Source organism: Manacus candei, unplaced genomic scaffold (assembly GCF_025592945.1).
Source record: "Manacus candei isolate 608988 ecotype Guabito, Panama unplaced genomic scaffold, ASM2559294v1 h1tg000046l, whole genome shotgun sequence".
Taxonomy (NCBI): domain Eukaryota; kingdom Metazoa; phylum Chordata; class Aves; order Passeriformes; family Pipridae; genus Manacus; species Manacus candei.
The window spans coordinates 1007641-1029825 of record NW_026138094.1 but is presented as its reverse complement, the minus strand read 5'-3'; the positions used below and the strand labels follow the sequence as shown (position 1 = coordinate 1029825).

Below are 22185 nucleotides of genomic sequence, written 5' to 3'. Positions count from 1 at the left end.
AGGCAAGGTTGACGGAGTTGCGGTGCAGTGAGGAATGCTGCAGGCAGGGGGATGCAGGAATGCTGCAGGCAGGGGGAAAGGAAGGAGGTTGGAAGCAGGATGACAGAGCCAGGGTGCAGGCAGGGGGATGCAGGAATGCTGCAGGCAGCAGGGATGGAGCTGCACAGCAGTCAGGGATGCCTGAAGGGTGACCCCCAGCCCCCGGATCCACTGATGTCACCACCACCAGCCCTCGGCAGGGACCTGTTGCCAGTGCCTGTCTCCTGGGACACCTCCACGGCAGCCACACCTCTGAGACCCCCCCAAGGGAGGGACACAGGGGGCCGGAACACCCGTCCTCAGCCTGGCCCATCCCTGGGGACAGCCCGGGCCGGGTGACAGTGGCCACCCGCCACCCCCCTGAGCTGGGTAGGGGGGGGTTTAGCGGCTAAAGCCCTCAAATCCCAAATTGTGCTGCCCTGTCACCGCGAGGGTTTAGCGGTGGTTGCGTAACCCCGGGGGCCACCTGGCCCCCACTCTCTGCGGTGTCAGCAGCCTTAACACCCCCGGGGCCCCCTCCCGCCCCCCGGGAGGGGAAGCTGAGGCACAGGGGGACCCACACCGAGCACCCCCCTCCCCTTGCCATCAGGGCCGGTAATTAATTACTTGGGGGCAGGGAAATTACCCCCCTTAATTACCACTTTTCGTTATTCCCCTCTAACCGCCTTAGTGAAGGGCTTATGTGCTTACAGGAACCGGTGGGTCCCAAGGGGGGGGACACACAGATGGGGGGTCCCCACCCCGATCCCCATCTCCCACCTCTGCCGCAATCTCAGCCTCGCGATGCTGGGGGGGTGGACACGCGGTGACAGGGTGACACCCCCACGGTGGCCGCGGCGGCGCGCGGGGGGGGTGGCTTGGGTGTCGCGGGGTTTAGGGTTACAGGGCTGGGGCTCAGCACCTTTTTAATTCTTCATCGCGTGGCTGATTGATCCCCCCCGCCCCGCGCAGACACTAAAGATTAAGAGGGTGACAAAGAGGCGGCTGCTTACACAGCGCCTGCCTAAGCCGCCTTGAAGAGAGCAAGGCAAGAGCCCCGCTGCCCGCAGAGCTGCCCGAGCACCCACCGCCTCGCCAGACTCACCGCGCGGGATCCAGAGGGACAGGACAGGGAGAGGTCGGGAACGCCGGGTCGGGGATGGCTGCGTCCCCGGCGGGGTCAGTGGTGAGCGCCGGGCTGGACGAGAGCCCCACGGGTAAGAGGTAGAACGTTCTGCTGGACTGGGGGTGACACAGTGGGACTGCAGGCACCGGGGGGGAAGCTTTGAGATGGCTGGACCCCTGTTGTGGTCGTTCTGGGAGTCCTCTTCATGGTTCTCCTCTGGGATAATTGGGGTCCCCATTGTGGTCCAGCTCCAAGATGCCTGGGGTGCCCAGCACGGCCACCTGGATGCCTTTGGTCCCAGTTGGGGTCCATTTCCAAGATACCTGGGGGTCCCTATCATGGTCCATCTCCAAGACACTCAGTGTCCCCACCATGGTTCTTCTCTGGGATGTTTGGGTTCTCCATCGTCATCCTTCTCCAGAGTGGCTGGGGTTCTCATCATGATGCTCCTCCTGGGTGCCCAAGGTCCCCATCAGGGTCCTTTGGAATGCCTTGGGTCCTCAGCTGTCACACTTCTCCAAGATGGTGAGGGTCCCCATTGTGGTCCTTCTCTAGGCTGGGATGCCTGCAGTTCCCAACCCTCTCCATGATGTCCATGGCCCTCATCATGTTCCTTCTCCAGGATCCCTGGGCTCCCCAGTTATGCCCCTTATCCAGGATGCCTGCAGTCCCCAGCCACAACCCTTTCCTGGATCCCCTTGAACACCAGCCCTTCTCCAGGGTCTCAACTGTCTCCTGCTGTGACCCTTCTCTGGGCTGCCCCATGTCCCCAGAGGTGTCCCTTCTGCAGGACACTTCCCATCCCTGATTGCAACCCTTCTCTGGGATGCTTAGAGTCCCCTCACTGGCATGCTTGGAGTCCCCATCCTTAGGGACACCCTCTCATCCCTTTTGGTTTGTTTTAAAAGTCACGAGAGAGCACATCTCGCATCACCCTGGGTGCTGGGGTGTGGAAAGATGCGGCTCCCCGTGCAGGGTCCCCGTCCATGTGTCTGGGCTGGACCGGTGGTGATGGGAGCCACCCCGTTGCCAGGATGCCGGGAGGCAGCAGGGACTGGTGGGAGGGACAAGGGACATCGGGAGGTCTGGAGTCACTCCGAGCATGCCGGCTCTGCTCCTGCAGGGCTGAGCCCGGCCCCGGGCAAGGCGCTGAGCCCGGTGCTGCTGTGCAAGGTGTGCGGGGACACCAGCAGTGGGAAGCACTACGGCATCTACGCCTGCAACGGCTGCAGCGGCTTCTTCAAGCGCAGCGTCCGCAGGAAGCTCATCTACAGGTGGGAATGGGGGCAGGGAAGGGGGGCATGGGCAGCCAGGGGAGCAGGAACCAGGGGGGCATGAACCCAGTGGGGCAGAGACCCTGGGGATGGACACCATGGGGGAAAGGATGCCCAGCAGGGCAGGGACCCCAAGGCTGGGCATCCCAGCAGAGGGGCAGGGATGCGGAGGATGGACAGTGGGGCAGGAATGGTGGGGACAGGCAACCAGCAGTGTAGGGGCACCCAGCAGAGCAAGGGCCCCAGGGAGTGGGCAACCAGTGGGATGGGGATCAGGTGGACATGAACCCACTAGGATAGGGAGTCAGGGAATGGGGCACCCAGCAGGGAAGGGACACAGGGAGATGGACACTCAGTGGGACAGGGACTTTGAAGACAGGAACCCAGTGGGGTAAGGTCCCACAGTATGAACACCCAGCAGGGCAGGGGCCCCAGGACATGGGCAATGGATGGGGCAGGGACCCAGGGGGACTTGAACCCAAGCAGGGCAGGAACCAAGGGACAGGCAAACAGTGGGGGAGACACCAGGTGGGGGAGTGTCTGGGACATCCTCATGGGTCCAGGACACCCATCGAGGCAGGGTATGCACTGGCACAGGGCACCCACTGGGGACAGGACACCTGTTGGGGACAGGGTACCCACCATGGTGGGGCACTCGTTGGAGTAAACCCATGGTGGGTGGGACAAGACACCCAACAGGGACAAAGCAACCCCAGGACATGGCACCCATGGAGGCAGAACCCTCTGTGGGGACAGGGGCCACTGCAGGGGCTGCAGCCAGGTGCCACCTCTTCCCATAGGTGCCAGGCGGGGACGGGGCTGTGCCCGGTGGACAAGGCACATCGCAACCAGTGCCAGGCCTGCCGGCTCAAGAAGTGCCTGCAGGCTGGCATGAACAAGGACGGTGAGATGGGGGACAGACACACACACACACGGTGACGGATGGCAGGGGGTGGCAGCGAGTGGCCAGTGCTGATGTCACCTTTTCCCCGCAGCCGTGCAGAACGAGCGCCAGCCCCGTAGCACGGCCCAGGTCCGGCTGGACAGTATCGAGCTGGATGCTGAGCTGCCCCCAGAGCACGTGGCCACCACACGTGAGGTGCCCCCATCACCCTGTCCCGCTCCTCGTGGTCCTGGTGCCACTGTCACTGTCACCCCGGGTCCACGGGCGCCCACACCACCCACCAACCATCGCTTCATGGCCAGCCTCATGACGGCCGAGACCTGCGCCAAGCTGGAGCCTGAGGACGGTGGGTGGCTGCCAGTAGGGGGGACGGGTGGGGGGGTTGTCTCCACTGTGTGGTGACCACCAGCGTCCCCTTCCATCCCTGTAGCCGATGAGACGGTGGATGTGACGGGCAGTGAGCCGGAGCGGGCGACCGGCGAGTACCAGGTGGCACCGTACCCGGCAGCCAGCCCCGAGAACATCTACGAGACCTCTGCACGGCTCCTCTTCATGGCTGTGAAGTGGGCCAAGAACCTGCCCGTCTTCTCCAACCTGCCCTTCCGCGACCAGGTGGGGTTGGGGGATCCCCATGGGGAACTGGGGATCCCCCTATGGGGCAACAGGGACCCCAAAATATGTAGGCAGCCAGTGGGCTGTGGATGGCTGGAGCATCTCCACAACATTCTTGGGGCACCCCCAGAGAAGATGCTCTTCAGCTCAACCAGCTGTGGTGGCTGGAGGTGGTGGAGGCCTTGGGGGTTAAGGTGGTTTTGGGGCTCTCCCTGCTCTCACCAGGTGATCCTGCTGGAAGAAGCATGGAGCGAGCTGTTCCTGCTCTGTGCCATCCAGTGGTCCATGCCCCTGGAGAGCTGCCCGCTGCTGGCTGTCCCCGAGCCGGCCCCTGGGAAGCTGCTGCCGGCTGCCCTGGATGTCCGGGCGCTGCAGGAGACCCTCGGCCGCTTCAAGGCGCTGGCCGTCGACCCCACCGAGTTTGCCTGCATGAAGGCTGTGGTGCTCTTCAAACCAGGTGAGGGCACCCACCAGCACCTGCCGCTGGCCGTCCCCCTGTCCCCACCCCACCCCATCACCCCTCTGTCCCTGCAGAGACCCGTGGCCTGAAGGACCCCGAGCAGGTGGAGAACCTGCAGGACCAGTCGCAGGTGATGCTGGGCCAGCACAACCGTTCCCACTATCCCGGGCAACCCGTCAGGTACCGCTGTCCCCAGGTCCCCACAGGTGACACCAGGGGAGGGGCACTCACCCATGGCCACCACTCTGTCCCCAGGTTCGGGAAGCTGCTGCTGCTCCTCCCGGCGCTGCGCTTTATCTCCTCGGAGCGCGTGGAGCTGCTCTTCTTCCGCCGGACCATTGGCAACACCCCCATGGAGAAGTTGCTGTGTGACATGTTCAAGAACTGACATTCCCACCCCGCTGTCACCTGGCTTGTTTGCCCCCTTGCACTGGCACCCTCTCACCCTCACCCTGGATCTCCTCACCCTGGGGTGTGAAGGGGCCCGTGGTCCCATCTCCAGGGAGGTGGCCAGGACTGTGGGATGCCCCCAGCAGCTGGGACCAGCTTCACTGGTGGCAGGGAAATGTCCCTGAGTGCCCAACGCACTGGGAGCACCTCACAGGGGTGGGGGCTCGATGGTGCCACTGTCCCAAATGCTGGAGGAACCCAGGCAAGGCACCTCCGGCACCATGGGAACCCCCTGCCACCTGAGGGGGTCACTGGCCTGGGGGACACTCACCCAGGGATGAAGCCAACCTGAGGGTGACAACAGCCAGGGGTGACACTGGCCAGGGGTGATACCAGCCTTAGGGTGACACAGGACCAAGGGTGGTGCCAGCCTGGAGGTGACACAAGACCGGTGCCACTGGCCAGGGATGATGGCAGCCTAGAGGTGACACTGTCCAGGGATGATGGCAGCCTAGAGGTGACACTGGCCACAGGGGTGATGGACACCCTGGGCGTGACTCCGGCCTGGGGGTGACAAGGGTTGGGGATGATGGACATACAAGATGGACATACATGACATTGGCTGGGGGTGACACCAAACCAGCATGACCCCAGTCCGGAGGTGACACTGCCCAGGGGTCACCCAGCCCAGGGTGATGCCAGCCCAGGGGTGACACCCTGGGGGTGACCCCAGTCCTGGGGTGACCCCATCCCCGAGGTGACCCCAGCCTGGGGGTGACACTGGTCGGGGGGTGACGCCATCCTGGGCTGCAGGGCCCTCCTGCCACCACCTCACTCCTTGCCGTGTCCCGGGGGGCTCCCGCTTATGTCCCCCTCATTTTCTACTTGGAATAAAGAGGATCTCTGCAGCCACACTCCCATGACACTGATTTAGGGTCCCCCTGGACAGGGGGACAGTGGGGGGAGCACCAGCTGAATGGAAATAATCTGAACAGAAATCAATAAAAATCAATAACCTGAATATAAACATGTTGCAAATAAATTATCTGAATAGGAATAAGATAAATATATATAAAATTGATATAAATAATCTGATTTAAATGATGGGAATTGAAGAATCAGAATATAAATTAGATTATAGAAGTAACGTGAAGACAAATGAAATTAAATAATGTGAAATAATTTGAATAGCGAGAAATTGAAAATAAACTATCTGAATATAAATAAATATAAATAACCTGACTGGATAAACCCAGAATTAAATACAAATAATTAATAATCAATAATAATTAAGCAGAATTAACAGAAATAAACTGAATAGAAATAAAATGAAACTAATCTGAAATAATCTGAGAAGGAATAAATTGAAAATAAACTACTGGAATATAAATGAGATAAATCTAAATAATCTGATTGGAAATAATCTGAATTAAATAATGTCAATAGAAATAAAATGAAATAATCTGAATACAGATCAACTGGAAATAAATTATCTGAATATGAATTAAATATAAATAATCTGATTAAATTAATAGGTGTAGAAATAATCTGTATAGAAATAAATAATGTGAATATCAAACAAGAGAAATAGAAATCCTCTGGCCATAAATAATCTGAATGTGAATAATCAGCATTAAATAATCCCATGGGAATGGGATTACTCCCAGGCCCAGCCCCTCATTCCAGCTCTTCCCTCCCTGCGAGGTCAGAGGATCAGGAAAATCCAAAAATTGCCCTTTATACACCCCCTGGGTTGATGGAAAGAGGAACTCCCCCCCCTGCCCCAACCCCCTGGAATTTTGGGACAGCATCCATGTCCCACCGGGAAGTCTTCACCTTTAGAGAACGACACTTTTATTTCTCTGGTTTTGTCCTTTTTTACACGATTCCGAGCGCGGGCGACGCGGGATCATAAATCCTCTGACAATACAGACTTTGTTTAATTTACAGAATTATAAATTACTTAGAAAACGTCCCATGAAAAATAACAATAATTCCCCCTCGCAGCCCCTTCTCCTTTCCAGTGTCAGCACATTCCCCTCTGGAAAAGCCCTTCGGGCCCCAAATCCATCCAAAGGAACGGTGGGAAATCCTGGGAATGGACACCCTGGAACATCCCATTATCCCTCCAGTCCTGCTCAGCTCCTGCCAGGATTTTATATATATATATATATATATATATATATACATGTATATGTGTATATAGTTCTTTTATTTCTATCTTTCTTTTTGTCTATATAACTACAAATACATTATATATATAAAGAAATACATTTTCTATATATTCTATATATATCCCATACATTTTTCTATATAAAGAAATATATTTTCTCTCAATATTCCATACATTTATATATATATATAAAGAAAGAGAGAGAAAATATATATTCTTTATATATATATTTCCTTTATATATTTCTTTTTAGAGAAACACACTCTTTAGCTAAAGAAATATATAAACACATATGAAGAAACATATATAAACATATGTTAAACATATAGCATGTTTAAATTACATAACATATATTAAATATGTTTCTACATATAAAAGAACTACATTCAAATATATATAAAGTAATAAATATTCTTTATATATAGCACACTTTTCTTTTATATATACTTCTTTATATATAGAAATATATAAAATATATACACAAGGAACTGCAAACCTAATTTCCTTTATATACTTCTTTATATATATAAACATATAAACATATATACATAAAGAAATATATATTCTTTATATATAGTATATATCTCATATATTTCTTTATATATAAATATTGATTATATATAAAAGAAATAGAAAATACAAAGTATTTAATTTTCATATATCTTCCTTTGAGTAGTTTTTAATTGTACAGAGACTAATTCCCCTTTTGTATGTATATTTTCTTTATATATAGGATATATATTGTTATAGATGTTCTTTATATATATAATATATTCTAATATATTTTCCTTATATATAAATTATATATAATGGAAGTATACATATAACCCAAAAGAAATATAGACACATCTATATACATATATATATATATATATATATATACATTTACCCAAGGCAGATCTGCCTTCCCTGCTCTCATCCCACTGGGATGAGAAACCTGTGGATGAGCTGGAGCCTCCCAGGGATCTCTCAGAAGGCAATTCCAGGGTTTTTAGCTCCACAGGCTCCCAAATGGCTGGTTTGGCCCCGAGCACTTGGATTCTCTGGCTCATTCCAGCTCCTAGTGAGTTTGGGGCGGCTCTCCAGGAGCCTTCATTGTTGTGGGCACATCCATCTTCCCAGCGCATCCGGGTTGGGCCCCAAATCCCCCTTTTTCCCCCTCTAGGGCTGGGAAAATCTCGTTTTCCCTCTTGGATGGGGAATGATTGAGTTGGTGTTGCTGCACTCCCGGGATGCGGCGCTGAGGCGGACGCTGCTCCCGCGGCCCTGGCATCTGTCCCTTCCCCCAGTGGAAAACAAAGGAAGATAAAATTAAAACGAAAGTGGAATTTCAAATATCAAATAAAAAACAACCCCAATAAATAAACCATCCCTGGAAAGAAACGGCCCTTTGGGCAGGGGGGAGAGGGACCAAGGGCTCAGCTGAGCCCAGAGATGCCAGGAAAAGACCAAATACTCCAGAAAACTCCATTTTCTGCTCTTTTCCCAATTTTTATGGTGTTTTGGGAAAGATGTGATGCCCAGCCCACCTGGAAGGACGGATTCAGCCCTAATTAATCTAATTAGTGCCTCAGGGCTCCTCATTTTGCCTTTCCAGAGGTCTTCCAGTACCCGGAGCTTCTCCAGGTGCCACCGAGGGTGACGATGATGACACAAGGGAGGGATTAAGAGCCAAGTCGTTAGTTAGTGACATTAATTAGTCCTATGATGGGCTAATTACACCTCCAGGGATTTCTTGCTGACAACAAAACTCACTGTTTTATTGAGTGATAGTTGGTGACACCAGCGGTGACACCAAGGACGGCTCAGCCTATTGCTCCCCTCCTCCCCGGCCCAAAAATAATAATAATAATTAAAAAAAAAAAAAAAGAAAAAAAAAAAAAGAAAAAAAGTTCTGTCTGGGGAAAAATATAAAAAAAAAAAAATAAAAAATATATATATATTTACACTCAACTCCAGGAACCGGCATATAAACAAATATCGCTTCAAGTAGTCCTCGAGTATTATTATTATTATTATTATTATTATTATTATTATTAATTTTTAATACTGATGGTCGCCAAAAAAAAAAAAAAGAGGAGGAAAGGTGGTTAGGTCATGTTAAAAAATCAAAACCCGAAGGAAAACAGTGATTTTTGGCAGATTTTAACGCTTTTCCATGCGCTCGGCGTTGGCGTGGATGAGGTGGTGAAAGCACGGAGGGCTTGGCTGCAGCGGAGCCAGCGCTGGCTCAGGATGATCCCGTGGGATATTTAGGCTTGGTTTTCTCCTTCCCATGGGATTTTTAGGCTTGGCTTTCTCCTTCCCATGGGATTTTTAGGCTTGGTTTTCTCCTACCAACAGGTGACTCGGCACGAGGGTTTGGCAGCGCGATGCTCCGAGCTGTGGGTGCTCCGAGGGGAAGGGCGTAGGAGCCGGCCGGTGCCCCTCCATCCCCGTCCACCCCCCGCACCCAAAGGTCTCAACTCCCCAAACCATTAAGGCCACTGTTAAACCATCCCCCCCGGGCCTTTTTACTTAAGAATTCATCCTCCTGGCGTTAACGAGGAAGCTGTGGGAGTGCTGCCGATGGGGAGGAAGCCCTGGCACGTGACGCGGCCCTGGGTGAAGTATCTCAGACCATGAACTCGTTGCTCCCCAGGAGGACGAGGGGTTGGGCGGCGGCACAATCGGCCTCGGGATTCCTCTTGCGTCCCCCCGTCGTCCCCCCATCTGGGGGCTCTTTGGTTTTGGGGGGGGAAGTTTTCACGCTCTTCAGTTTCTGTTTGCCTTTCTCCGGGTTGAACGTCCCACGGGTGGTGAACTGGGGCCGGTCCTCGGGGTAACGGAGGGGTCCCGCCGAGCCCTCGGGGCTCGCCCGGCTCTCAGGGGGCTCTCCATGTCCCCCTGCTCGGTAGAAAGGCGATTTGGAGTACATCTGGAAGCGCTTCCGGGGCAGGTGGGGCAGGCAGGAGGTGGACGACTGGGACGAGGAGGAGGAGGAGATGGAGGCGTCGGCCGGGTCCACGGGGTCCAGCCGCATCCTGGGGTGCCTTCGCAGCCGGCTCGGCCCCTCGGCCTTGGTGGGGCGCAGGGAGATAAGTGCTACACTTCTCTCTGGAGGGGCAGAAGGACCATGGGAGGATTAACACCTTGAGACTACCCAGCATCTTGGTGCTGTTCGCTGGGGACACGTGCCATGAAGCCAGGGCAACGTTCCCAGCATCTCACTGGAGGCAGCATCACCAGCACTGGAGGAGTGGTCACCTCCCCACCAAACTGTGGCTGCCATCACCCATCTCCTCAGGGCCACGTGGTTTAACCCTTCACCCTCCTCTCTGCGCCCATTTAAACTGTGAGCTTTAAATGAACTAAAAATCCCCAAATAACCTTTCCCAAAGTGACAGAAAAATCTAAGAAACCTGAATGGACGGAAGATGTCCCTGTCCATGGCAGAGGGGTGAAACAAGATGACCTCTGATGGTCCCTTCCAACCCAAACCATTCCATGATAAACCCAAGGACACCTGGATTTACCCGAGCGATCGGAGATGGCTCCTTCGGAGTCAAAGTTCAGATTTTCGGAGCTGTCGGCGGTGCCGATGGAGGCTTCGGACTCGAGGGTTTCGTCGTCGGAGGCGCGGGGCTCCAGTGCCAGCATCTCGAACGTCAGCTCCTCCCTGCCAAAACCAACCCAGTCCCACTGACCCAATGGGAGCAAAAAGGTGGGGAGGAGAAAAAAGGGGTGCAGGGCAAGAGATCATGGAGGGCTGGAGCCCTCCAGCCATGATGCCAAGCAACACCCATAGGCTGGGGACGTGGCTTGAACCCTTGGCCAGACTCACTTTTCCTTCTGCAGGTTCTCAATCTGCTCGGTCAGCACCTTCTCCTCCTGCTGCATGGCCACTTGCTGCTGCTCTGTCACCTCCATCTCCATGGCCTCCTCGCTGCTCATGGTCTCCTCGGGGACGTCCGTCACCGAGGGCAAGCGCCCGGTGACAGGAGATGCTGGGCTGGGGTAGGCGCCGCGCCGCACACGTCCTTTGCCCTGAAGAGAGACACTAGTGTCACCACCACCAGCCAAGGTGATCTGGCAAACACTCAGGTGCCAACCACACTGCTCTCTCAAGGAGCAAAGAAGACAGCCCTGGCCATCAGTCCTCAGTGTGCCGCCGGTGGACACACCCCAGACCCTCCAAAACCTCTCTTCAGCCTGGGAGAGGTATCAGGACTCAACATGTTGGAGGGGTTGAGGATGGAGGTGGTGAGAGATGGTGGTGGTGAGGATGACACTGACAGACCAAGTGCAACTTGGACTTCTGAGCAAGAAGCCTGGTGGCAGGGTGGGTTCCCACAAAGCCCACAGACCGTGCGAGGGGAAGGTTGATAGTGGTTGTGTTGGTTTTGGGTGGGAGCATCATCACCAAGGCTTTGATTTCAGGGCACCTGGCTCCTGCTTTATCATTAGATCAAGTCTCATATCCTTCCCTCATCCACCCTCGGTATTTCCTGAGCATCACAAGGGTCTCCACTGACCCCTTCAGCAAAGAGAAACTCAGAATCATGTTGTCCATGCTCTGATCTCATGTACAGGAGATCCAGAAACCAGGACTGTCTCTAGCGGTCTGTTATAAGGCAATAAATCCAGATTTTTGGGCTGGGGATATTTAATGAAGATCTGAAGAACCACCTGATTGTTTTAATATTAAAATAAGGACTCAAATGGGGGTGGTACATATGGAGGGATATTATATATGCAGCTGTTTTAATCTTCTGAGGAGCAGCTCTACAGATCTGCTCCAAAGAGCAGAAGAAAAAGGTGGATTTTTGGAGATGAGGGACACAACAGATACTAAACAGCTTTTACTTTAACTGTTATCATGACCAGACATCTCATATTCTAAATTACAGATCCTGAAGTGACCAGGACCTTGGAGATGTCCATGACTTCCTGCCCTCCCCTGACAACCATCACCCAGGGTGAACCTGCACCTCCTTGGACTCGTTGCAAGACAACTTTCCTCCCCTGCATTTGCGGCTTGCCCGGCTCTTCCTGATAACCCACGTGCCCAGAGCAGGTTTTCAGGATAAAGGAGCCTCCCTTTTTGTCTTTCTATTTTACCCCTTTCATCTTTTGATGCCACATCTCAGAGATTCTTCACCGTCAGCAAAGCCTCTCCCGCGCCCCGGTGTTCCTCTGACGACACCTGTCACGTGGGCTCCTGAGCTGAGGCACAGCTCCCTGAATCCTATTAGCCACAACTCCTGAGATCCCAAAGATCCCACTGGCTCATGGACTTAAGCCCCTGCAAAATGCCATGCTCAGCATTAGGGGAGCAGTGCTCGAGTTTTGCTCTTCTCTGTCTCCTGACCCTTGTGGATGATGAAGGATGGGGGGGCTGAGCCTGGTAGGGAGGGAAACAGCTCCACCAGCATTCCCAAAATCCTGCAGGCACTCTTCTCACCCATCGTGGTCTCACTAGGAACTCAAAGTCAAACTGGGATGGAGCTGGGGAATACAGGAGTTGCTGGACCACTCTCAACTCAAACCTGGGTTTCCTGACCTTGTGTTCAAGGTGGTGGTGCTCCTCCTCCAAACAGGTGGAGGAGACCTTTGGATGCCTCGTGCTCTCTGAGACATCTGAGCTGGGGGTTTTGTCCCCCATCTCCAGAAACAGCAGCATTGTGAAAGCAACGTGATGCTGAAACGCATCCTGAGCGAGGAGAAATACGGGTAGGAAGGGAAGGGATGAATCAAGCAAAGTAAAAAAGAGGGAAGCACAGGATGGAAAAAGAAAATAAAATAGAAAATAAAGCAAGGAGGAAGGGAAGAGGGGTGGGAAGTGTTTTTCCGAGGAGCTGCGTGCAGGGACGGCCGAGCATGGCTGTCCCCAACTCCTGTGCCCGGGACACCTGCAGGAGGAACAGAGGCCCTGAGGAGCAGCACCCGCCCGGGGCCCGGGCGGCAACGTCACGGACAATGGCCAGTGGGACAGAGCTGGAATGAGCGGCGGTGACACACACGGAGGGACGCGGGCGCGCTGCAGTCATACATACCGGGATTGAACTGCGGGTTATGCTCATAAATCTAACTGCAATTAGTACGGGCTTCTGCATTCGAGAGGAGATGAAAAGGAAAGCAGAAGGTTAGAGTGCACATGCCGTTGCCCCTTCCAAAAACCCGCTTTGCTCCTTTTTCAGGTTTTTTTTCTTTTGTCCACTGGGGCGAGCGGGGTGGCTCTGCAGCACCAGCTCCACAACCTTGGGCAGGCCCTGCTTGGATTCCATCCCCAGACAGCAGAAGCAAAGTGTCCCTGAGGATCACAGTGGGCAGGCCCAAGCAGAGGGGCTGCTCGATGCTCAGCCCAAGCGTGGGGCGGCAGCGCTGCGCCGACTCCGTCCCTCTCCCACAGCCCAACTAGCCAAGCTCAGCGTGCATCTGCAGGCCCCCCGGGAAGCATGGAAGCTCAATGAGATGGGTTCGAGGCTCCCAAAAAGGCAGTGCAGGAGCAGGGGCAGCCTTTGGGAAGCTCCTTTTGGGTTCAGATAATGCAACTAAGCATGAAAAATGATGGTCCAAGTCTCCCATGGGGCCAAATTGAGCCAGTGGATGAAAGGTTTGACTCAAGACCAAACAAGCTCAAATGAAGGTGGAAACGCTGATCAGGAACATCTGAGCTGGAGCGACCCTGTCTCCATGGACTGCTCCCACCTCCTCGTGCTTTGGTATGACTCCCTGCAAAGGTGAGGAGCCACCACGGGGCTGAGGGTCCCTGTCCTGGGGGAGATGGTGTGGGAGGTTGCGAGGGGTTTGGGAGGCTGGGATAAGCAGGAGAAGATAAGGTAGAGTGGCTTCAGGGGCAAGGAGAGGACAGGAGGGGACAGAGAGGGCTCTGGCATCTCACCATGGATCTGCGGATCAAGGAGAGGCGGCTCTTGGCCTTGTTCTCTGCGAACTCCAGGCTGTTGATGTCCTTGAGACGAGCCTTGTATTTGTTCATCTGCTCGATGACGATCAATTCTACACAACTAAGGGGGGAAAACACCCAAAAGAAGACAAAATGGGAGGAGGAAGTGATGTGATCTGAGCTGTCTTGTCTTGTCCTTCGACAGGATTTCTTTGTAGCTTCTCCCTTAGACTTTGGCTCCAGCACATCCTCTCATTTTATTACAAGGAAAGGATTATTGAAGATCTGCCGTCATAGAAAAGCAGAGGGAGAAATCTCCATCTGGAAGCCAGAGGGCAGTGGAAATTCCCCTATAAAGACTGATAACCAGCTACAGATGGATTGAGGAACATAGACTACAGAAATTAAAAATCACCAGGGATCCCACCAGAGAAATTTCCCCCCTTGGAAGAGGGACCAAGGGAATACACACCTGGAGAAGACAGTTTGCTTACATGCAGTGATGCTGCAGCAGTGATGCTGTTCAGCTGAGCCAACTTTAATGCTGTCTGGAGGGTGTTTGGGGAAAAAAATGATCCTCTCCTCATAATAAAATGAGAGGATGTGCTGGAGCTAAAGCCTAAGGGAGAAGCTACAACAAAATCTTGTTGAAGGCCAAGTGCTCCTGCCAGCTGAGTCTCCAAGCACATTCTGGTCTTCAACAATTTTAATACTTCCTGAAGGTAAAACCACCCCTTTCAGAAGCTCAGCCCTTTACTGGAGGGTTTACATTATTATAATTGACTCCAGTATCTATTTTTAAATCTATTTAGTATGAGCCAAACTGAATTTGGGCAAGTGCTTTGCTTTTTCTCTGTAAAACCTTTGCAATTATGGCAAATGCCACAAATAGATAAGTTTATTAATATTAATATTGCTGCAGATCAAACAACTCACCCCCTCCGATAAAAAGCCAAAATTAAGTCAGAACCAAAACCTGCTTGCCAAAAAATTAACTATAAAACCACATCAGCACAAGCTCCACCTTTTCCTGCTGAGATGGGCTAGGCAGGAGAGCAGAAGTTGACCTGCTCTTGGGGATCCTTCATCACTTAAAAATCCCCATTTAACCACCTCTTGGGGATTGAGAGGATATGAAATATCTTTGTGAAGATGCATTTTTTAGGTGTTTATAATTTCCACGCTAAAGCTGTCATTTTTTGAGCCATTTGACCACCCTAAGGGCTACCAAGCTGTGAGTGGTGGGTCGTCCAGCACCGCGTTCTTACGTGGTGGTTTTGCTGATGTCCTGGACGCTCTGCAGTGGGTCGGTCGTGTCAGGGCAGCGCAGGATACAGGGAGCAAAGACAATGGCCAAGGCATTGGCTGACATGCGGTTGGTCTCTTCTTGGAGGGCAATCCTAAAAAAAACAGGGATTAAGAGAGAAGTCAGAGATGAAGGCACCTCCACAGCACCTCTTCCACATGGTCATGGATGAACAGAGATGACATTTCTACGGTGCAGTCTTGCTTTGCTCTGCTTGATGGAGAAAGCCAAACCTCAAGATGTCTCAGGTGGTTCCAAGGCCCGCAAACAACCCAAAAACTTGTGATGAAAGGCCTACAGTGGTGGGAGGCACCAGGGACCTGTAGGAACCATGAGCTCATCAATAAACAGCCATCACTTGGAAAAACTGCTCCTGGGCCACCTCCTGGCAGACATGATGGACCTGAAAGCTCCTCTCTGTCTCCTGCCCACCTGCTTTTGGCCTCATCTATTCCCTCTCCTTGCCTAAAGCTGTCTAGGCCCAACATACCTCACCAGGTGGAAGATGAGACGCTCCAAGGTGCTGAGGTGGGTGCGGGAGAGCTGGTCGATGACTGAGTACACCCCCCGCACCGTCTCCTTCCTCTCCTGGAGGCCTGTGGAGAAAGCACCACCATTTAGGGGCAGCTTCTACTTCCTCCTCTTATTTAGAATGATACTTCTTAATGCTTATTTAATTTTACTACTCAAAAGACAGAACTTTTGGGGCTGAAATCTGCTGAAATGTGATTTGATGTGAAAGCCACCAGAGTTGAGACCAAAATTGAGACCAAATAACCAAAAATCAGACTTTGAAACCAGGTAAATACAATTTGTTAAAACCAGATGGTTTGGGCCCAATGAGTAAATAAAAAGTTGGACACTGAAAGTGGCCCCCCCCTCCAGGGGAAGGGGGTGGTGAAGGAGGTTCCTCACCCATCGCCCGCAGAAACTCCTCATAGAGCTCGAAGGTCATGAGAGGGTTGGGCAGGTCTCGGAGCCACTGCTTGAACACGCTGGCGATGACATGGATGTTGTAGTCGTCTAAATTCACATTATCAATGTCTGGGTTTGGCAGCAGATGGAGGGAAAAGTCACAAACCAAGAGGCAACGATTAATATGAATCATTAGTGAAGCCAAGGGGTTGGACAAGGTGGCCTTCCTACCCAAATCATTCCATGATAAGCTACTCCATGATAGAAAGTGCACACGTACCACCCCGAAACCACACTGTGTTTAACAGCAAGAAATCCAGCACCTCATTTCAGCTCCATGTGGTAAAACTGGAGAGAAATGCATTTTCCAGGACAAATAATGTCAGGTGGGACCAGGATTTCTTTCCTGGCTGGCATTGATAGCTATGGTGTAAGTAAGGCAGAATCTTCCCTCAACTAGAATGACTTTTTTCATAGATTGCACCCAAAAAAGCACGAGTTGGTGACTTGAGTTTTGGTTGGTGATGTGAAGGCATCCCTTGCATAGCCTGCAGTCCTTCCTTCCATCCAACCTTGCTGCTGCAGAGACTTTCCTCCCCATGAGGTTCTTCCCCCTCCTTTTACCTGTATCGAGGCCTTGCCGCAGCTCCTTGATCTTGTTGGTGGAGCCTGACTTCCTGTAGATGCCCTCTGTGTACAGCCCGTGCATCTCGATGTAGTTGATGAGCTTCTCCACCAGCAGCGGCACCGCCCGCTCCTCGCTGGTCAGGCGGGAGAGCTCCACCCCGAACTGCCGGGGAGAGAGCTCGGGGTCGTACTGCACAGGGAAAGGACAAAAAGGGGTTAAATCATTCTAGGATTGGTGCAGTGCTTGGATCCAGTTGCTGTCCAGACTCCTTCAGCTGATCCAGGCAACCTGTGTGCTGGAGGACAGGACAGGACGCAGGTCTTGCAGCACTAAACTGGTCTCTGGACATGCACCTGAAGTCAAAAACGTTTGGGTTTTCTTTCTTTAACCAGCCCACTGTGGTTATATCCTCGGGCTGGCAGAGCCAACACAGCTGGGCATGGTCCTCCTCCACCTCCTGCCCCTCTGGCACCATCTCCAGGGATGATTTCACCCCTCAAAGATGATGCACGAAGCAGAACAGGTAAATCTGAATCTTGGCTTCTCAGATCAACTCACAGCATTGACAATTGTAAAATATCTGTGAACAAACAAGATGCCAAAATAGGAGCCAAAAGAACCCATCTCCATCTGTCAGGAAGGACTCTTTCTGCTGGCTGCAAACACTCACTGGAGAGTTGATACCTGGCAAATTCAAATGTGAATAAAGTCCTCCTGCATGGAAGATTCTGGGTGGGAAAAGTTAGAAGAGCCAATACAGTACTGACACAAATTCTCAGCCCTAGCAAAGGGAAGGTGAGGTGCAAGCCAGTCATTGGCAAAATGGTGGTGCCCATGACCCAGGTCCCAGCTCCCCTGACAATCCCTCCTGCATTTTTATTTTTCCCACTCGATGCCATCCTTTCATCCATCCTGTCAGCCTCATGAGAAGATGTGTGGAAGGTCCCCACAGTGTTTCATTCTTTCTTATAGTTGATGGTTTGGGGCTCCCCATTGTTGAAAACAACCCTAAAAACATATTCCACCAAGCACAGAGAGGCTGGAACCTTCCTAGAGAAGAACTTCCAGCTGCCCAAGCTGGAGACATGGTGAACTCTCTTCCGTGGGTGCAGCACAAAAACTTTCTTGTGCAGAGAAACCCCAAGAAACAAGAAGGCTCAAAGAATCTCTGGGCTCCTCTGAAAAAAATTCTCACTGAAATTCCCAGATTTTAGAGCAGAAACTCATCAGAGGTGTTCCCAGCTCTTGCAGAAATACTCCAGAAAGGGAAACAGTGTAGCAAAAATACTCTATGTATTCAAAATACAAATATATTCATATACATATATATCTTCAATGTATATATTCAGATTATTTCTTGGGAAAAATGTACTCCTGCAGCTTTCTGGGGGCTGTGTATTATGGAGGTTGTTCTCCTCCAAGAAGTCTCCCAGGGAGCTGACAAAGCCTTGTACACATTATTCTCCTGCCTCTGTTGTCCTCCTTTTTGGCAGAAAATAAGTGATTGAAAAGAAAACCCACCAAATCTTGATGATTCATCATTAGCCAGGACAACCTGCTGCGTTCATTCCCTGTTCTCCATACCCTTGAATCTGGGAAACAATATTTAATTCCCTCTAAGGGGGACAGGGAGTGACTGAACATCCTCCACTCCCCTTCCTGGCTCAGGCCAGGGGACCGCGCCATGACCTGAGCAGGGACCAGCAGGGTGAAGGACAACCCATGTTTCCAAGAATAACCCTCCATTTCCAAATCCTTAAAAGCTATAAAATGAGGCAAATTCCTATTATTCAGTGTGGTTCCAAGGCAGGGAACAACACTGCAACATCTCCTGCATGACTGGGCAGATCTACAGTGACTCATCACTGCGTAATTCCCAAAATACATCCAAACACTGCTTGGAGAGACCTCTGGGGATCGCTGGTCTGAGCTCCTGCTCAAAGGAGGGTTACTGCCACCATTAGATCCAAGTTCTGTGCCTCCAACTATTTTTATACAAACTAGGGATCACCATCTGGAAGGTATTTAGTGAAAGAAAAGAGTCTTTTACCTTTTTGGAGCACTTGGTCGTGGTTTTAAGACAGCACTTCTTGTGACAAGCATATTTACACACTGCAAGGGAGAAGAGGGGTATTTAATCATCCCAAAAGTTGCATCAGTGGAAAAATATGAATTCACATGGATGAAATAGCTCTTCTCAGGACTAGAAGGTCAAAAGCACGTTGAATTTGCAGTTTCCAGGGGCCAAGTCTATATTAGATCACACAAACTAAAATAATGAAGCTTTAAAATGAAAGGCCCTATATTTAAGTTCCTGAAACATTAAATCCCTCTCTGACAGATCCACTTGGAAGATAATCCATGAGTCACTCTGAGGTATTAGACATGGATGCCCCCAAAGAGGTTGGAAATTGCACCTGATCTGTGTTCTTCCTGCACTGGGCCTGAACCACCCTAAGGCTGATGCTGCCAGCCCAGTCACAGAAAGGTTAAAAAAACCAAAGCAGTGGATCAACCATTCCTGTTGTCTCTCCTCCATTTTCCTGCTCTCCCCAAAAATTCATGCACCTGGAGGTCAAACAGGAGAAGCCAAATGGGTTTGCCATGGTCAGGATCCCCACAGGCATCCCAAGGACCCATTTCCATACCCGACTCTCCCATCCTTCTGACTGTGACACTTATATAAGGTGTCATGATGGGGGTAAGATGTGTAACACAAAGCACAAAATTAACTGTGCTGTGAAGGACTGCTGGGATGGACTCATTAGTTGACTTCAGAAACCCTTTAGAACTGTCCCAAAAGCACTTCAGATGGGAAAAAAAACCCCAAATTAATTGAGAGAGGGATTGCAAATCCCAAAACTCATCCCTGTGATACAAGCACATGAGAAGGACCAAAGAAGGGGTGCTTACATTTACAAACAGAAGCCCTGTCCATGATCCAGATCAAGGAGGAACAATATTCACAGTATGTGGGGATGCTGTACTGGGTTGCCTTGAAAATGTGACCATTGTGCTCTTCCACCTGCGAGGACAAAGGTTGGGTGGTGAGAAAAGGAGCTGGATGCTCAGTCTGCTGCAAAATGGGGAGATGGACACAGTCAGCTCTCCAACTTTGAGCTGGTATTTGCTTTTATTTGCTATTTTTGATTCCTTTTCAGCCCAATATCCCACAGACAACCCAAGCCAACATCCAGCCTGTGTGGGAACCGAACCCTCATGGAAGCAGGTTAGAAAGTGTTTGACTGAGGGTGGCTGGTCAACTTCTCCATGTTAAGATGGTCTTCTATGAATCTATGGCCCATTTTTTTGGCTCTGCCCCTGCATCCTTCCCAGCACTATCATATCCTTTAGGAGAACAGGAGCTGCAATGTCATCCATTCATGATATTAGAGATGCAAAACACACTATAAATTTATGCAGAAACCCAGAGCAACATTTTGTTTCGCTCTCAGCTCTTCCGTAATAATCCTTGACATGACATTTATGTCTTGGCTGATGTGGGATGTGTTTTCAGAGGAACAACCCACATCCATCCTTGATCAAGCAAACCAAATGCACCTCATTCATCTTTCCAGTACATCCTTCCATGGTTGATGTTCAGATCTCACCACTGGATGTGCCATGAGAAGGTCTTGTCATTCTGGCCCTAAGGACATTAATTTTTTAATGCACAGGCACAGAGGGGTCAACTCACCACATCCGCTTCCTTTTTCCTTCTCTTTTTCCGTTCCGTTTTTGGCACCTGGTACAAGAAAGAGATTTAAGTGTATTTAGGGGGAATTCCCCTAGGGAAAGAGGACAGAGGGCTCATATCCAACAGTGCTTGAAGCCCCACCCTCCAGTGCACCTGCAGCCCCAGGAGAGTCACTACAGAAAACTCTCGTATGGATCACCCCATTTTTGGAATTTTCCTGGACAACTGTCCCCATCTTCAGCTCAGAGCCGAGCATAGCTGCTGCTCCAGCTCTGTATCCAGCAGCAGTGACTTAAAGCTCTCCTGTAAGAGACCCAAGGAGAACACGATGCCCAGACTGCTTTGAAGAAAACCTGCCTGGAGAGGACTCAGAGCGGAAGGGCCAGAAGATGGGATATTTGTACAATAAACACCATCTCCCAAGCCCAGCCTGAGATCCTGTGGGTGTCCTTACAATGATACAGAGCAGAAAGGGAGGAGATCAAGTCTGTGAAATACTGCAAGCTCTGACTGCTCTGAAAACTGCACCTAAACTTGAGCTCAGCCATTGCCCACCTCCCCTTCTCCTGCAACCCAACCCATGGTGACATGTGTGGTCACTTGGGAAGTGGTCAGGAGACCAGGGAAGCTTTATCCCTTTCACTGTCCCTCAAAGGTTGAACTAAACCCCCCAAACTAAAGAAGTACCAGGAGCTGCCTTTCCAACCATCCACTGCTGGTTGGAACTTTGCCCTGGAGAAAACATCTACATGTTGGCACTGCCAAGGCCCAGCTCAGCCCAGATGTGAACTGGGCTTTGCTGAGCCCAGTGACACATAACCAATGAATCACTCAATGCTGGCTTACACTGTCCAGCTCAGCTTAAGGTAGAAAAGAAAACAGGGGTTCCCACGTGCCTACAGAGAGCGCAACCCCATGGAAAGACAGTTTCCAAATCTTCAAGGGATTTAAGAAAAGTGCTGAGTACCTTCCCTGCAGTGTAATCCAGGGGTTTGTACTCCATCATATATTCATCCAGGAAGACTTTGAAGGTATTGACCCAGACTTTAACTGGAGACTCACTCCAGTCCCTCTGCTCAAGCCTCATGGTCTTCTCCAGAATCTGCTCAAATAAGGCGTAGAGGTCCTTGTAGCGGATGCTTTTCCCATCATCCATCTTTTAAGGAAACAGAAGCAAAAAAAAAAAGTGATTTTTATACAGCCCAGATTTTTATGGAGCCTTTTCTGCTCTGGACAACTATTTCAGCCTCACTGACTTCCAGCTGCTTGAGGAAAGCCCAAGTATGATTAAGAGAATGAAAAAAGGATCAGACATCTCCACCACTCACAAAGGGAACACAGAGTTTCCAGGCACTTTGGGTGGCAAATTGGAGTTTATTGACTTTCTGTCATTTCCCCTTTGACTGGGAGCAAAGCTGTAACAAGGATCAGGAATCTACACTCAACGTACCCTGAGAGCTGGCTAAGGAAGGAGAGTTACACAGGACTGAATACAGAGGAAGCACATCCATCCTTTAGGATAAGCAGACCAGGAATGGAAGGCTTGGCAACAATCTGTACCGCCAGGAGGACCAAGAGCACCCCGTTTTTCCTGGAAGATCTCACTCGCCATCCAGTCACTTACCGCCAGTGCTGAGGAGTAAAAGCTGAAGATGTTCTGTCGGAATTCCTTCAGTGCTTTCTTGAACACGACATCCACCAGTGTGTCCTTCTTGCTGTCCTCGTTGTCCAGTTCATTCATCTGGGAAAACAAAGGGGTTTGTGCACCCACATCCCTTTTGCTGCAGCAGAGCTCC

The 22185-nt window shown here is 51.0% G+C and overlaps 2 protein-coding genes across 8 annotated transcripts in view; one reads left to right on the top strand and one right to left on the bottom strand.

The window, feature by feature from the left end:
- Window positions 1-1177: 1177 nt before the first annotated feature.
- NR2E3 (nuclear receptor subfamily 2 group E member 3) lies at window positions 1178-4916 on the top strand. 2 transcript variants are annotated; one of them, XM_051796489.1, is made up of 8 exons: window positions 1178-1235; window positions 2268-2418; window positions 3219-3322; window positions 3414-3668; window positions 3753-3934; window positions 4160-4391; window positions 4469-4574; window positions 4650-4916. In XM_051796489.1, exons 1-8 carry the CDS (start codon window positions 1178-1180, stop codon window positions 4780-4782), a joined length of 1221 nt encoding a protein of 406 aa, XP_051652449.1. In that variant the 3' UTR covers window positions 4783-4916. The 2 variants fall into 2 exon arrangements, with proteins under 2 accessions (XP_051652449.1, XP_051652448.1); XM_051796488.1 differs by lacking the exon at window positions 1178-1235 and having other exon boundaries at window positions 2075-2418.
- Window positions 4917-6621: 1705 nt separating this feature from the next.
- The window catches only part of MYO9A (myosin IXA), a 167252-nt gene continuing 151688 nt past the window's right edge, over window positions 6622-22185 (bottom strand). For 5 of the 6 annotated variants that reach the window (XM_051796356.1, XM_051796360.1, XM_051796357.1 and 2 more), the window contains 14 exons: window positions 22014-22130; window positions 21357-21545; window positions 20390-20437; window positions 19606-19717; window positions 18743-18804; window positions 16689-16881; window positions 16065-16193; window positions 15640-15745; window positions 15112-15243; window positions 13841-13964; window positions 12993-13046; window positions 10781-10983; window positions 10473-10615; window positions 6622-10053 (listed from right to left, as the gene is read on the bottom strand). In XM_051796356.1, the coding sequence (XP_051652316.1) occupies window positions 9572-10053; window positions 10473-10615; window positions 10781-10983; window positions 12993-13046; window positions 13841-13964; window positions 15112-15243; window positions 15640-15745; window positions 16065-16193; window positions 16689-16881; window positions 18743-18804; window positions 19606-19717; window positions 20390-20437; window positions 21357-21545; window positions 22014-22130 (2094 nt within the window). In that variant the 3' untranslated portion in view covers window positions 6622-9571. The remainder of the gene's footprint in view (window positions 10054-10472; window positions 10616-10780; window positions 10984-12992; window positions 13047-13840; window positions 13965-15111; window positions 15244-15639; window positions 15746-16064; window positions 16194-16688; window positions 16882-18742; window positions 18805-19605; window positions 19718-20389; window positions 20438-21356; window positions 21546-22013; window positions 22131-22185) is intronic. The other variant, XM_051796358.1, reaches the window with a different exon arrangement.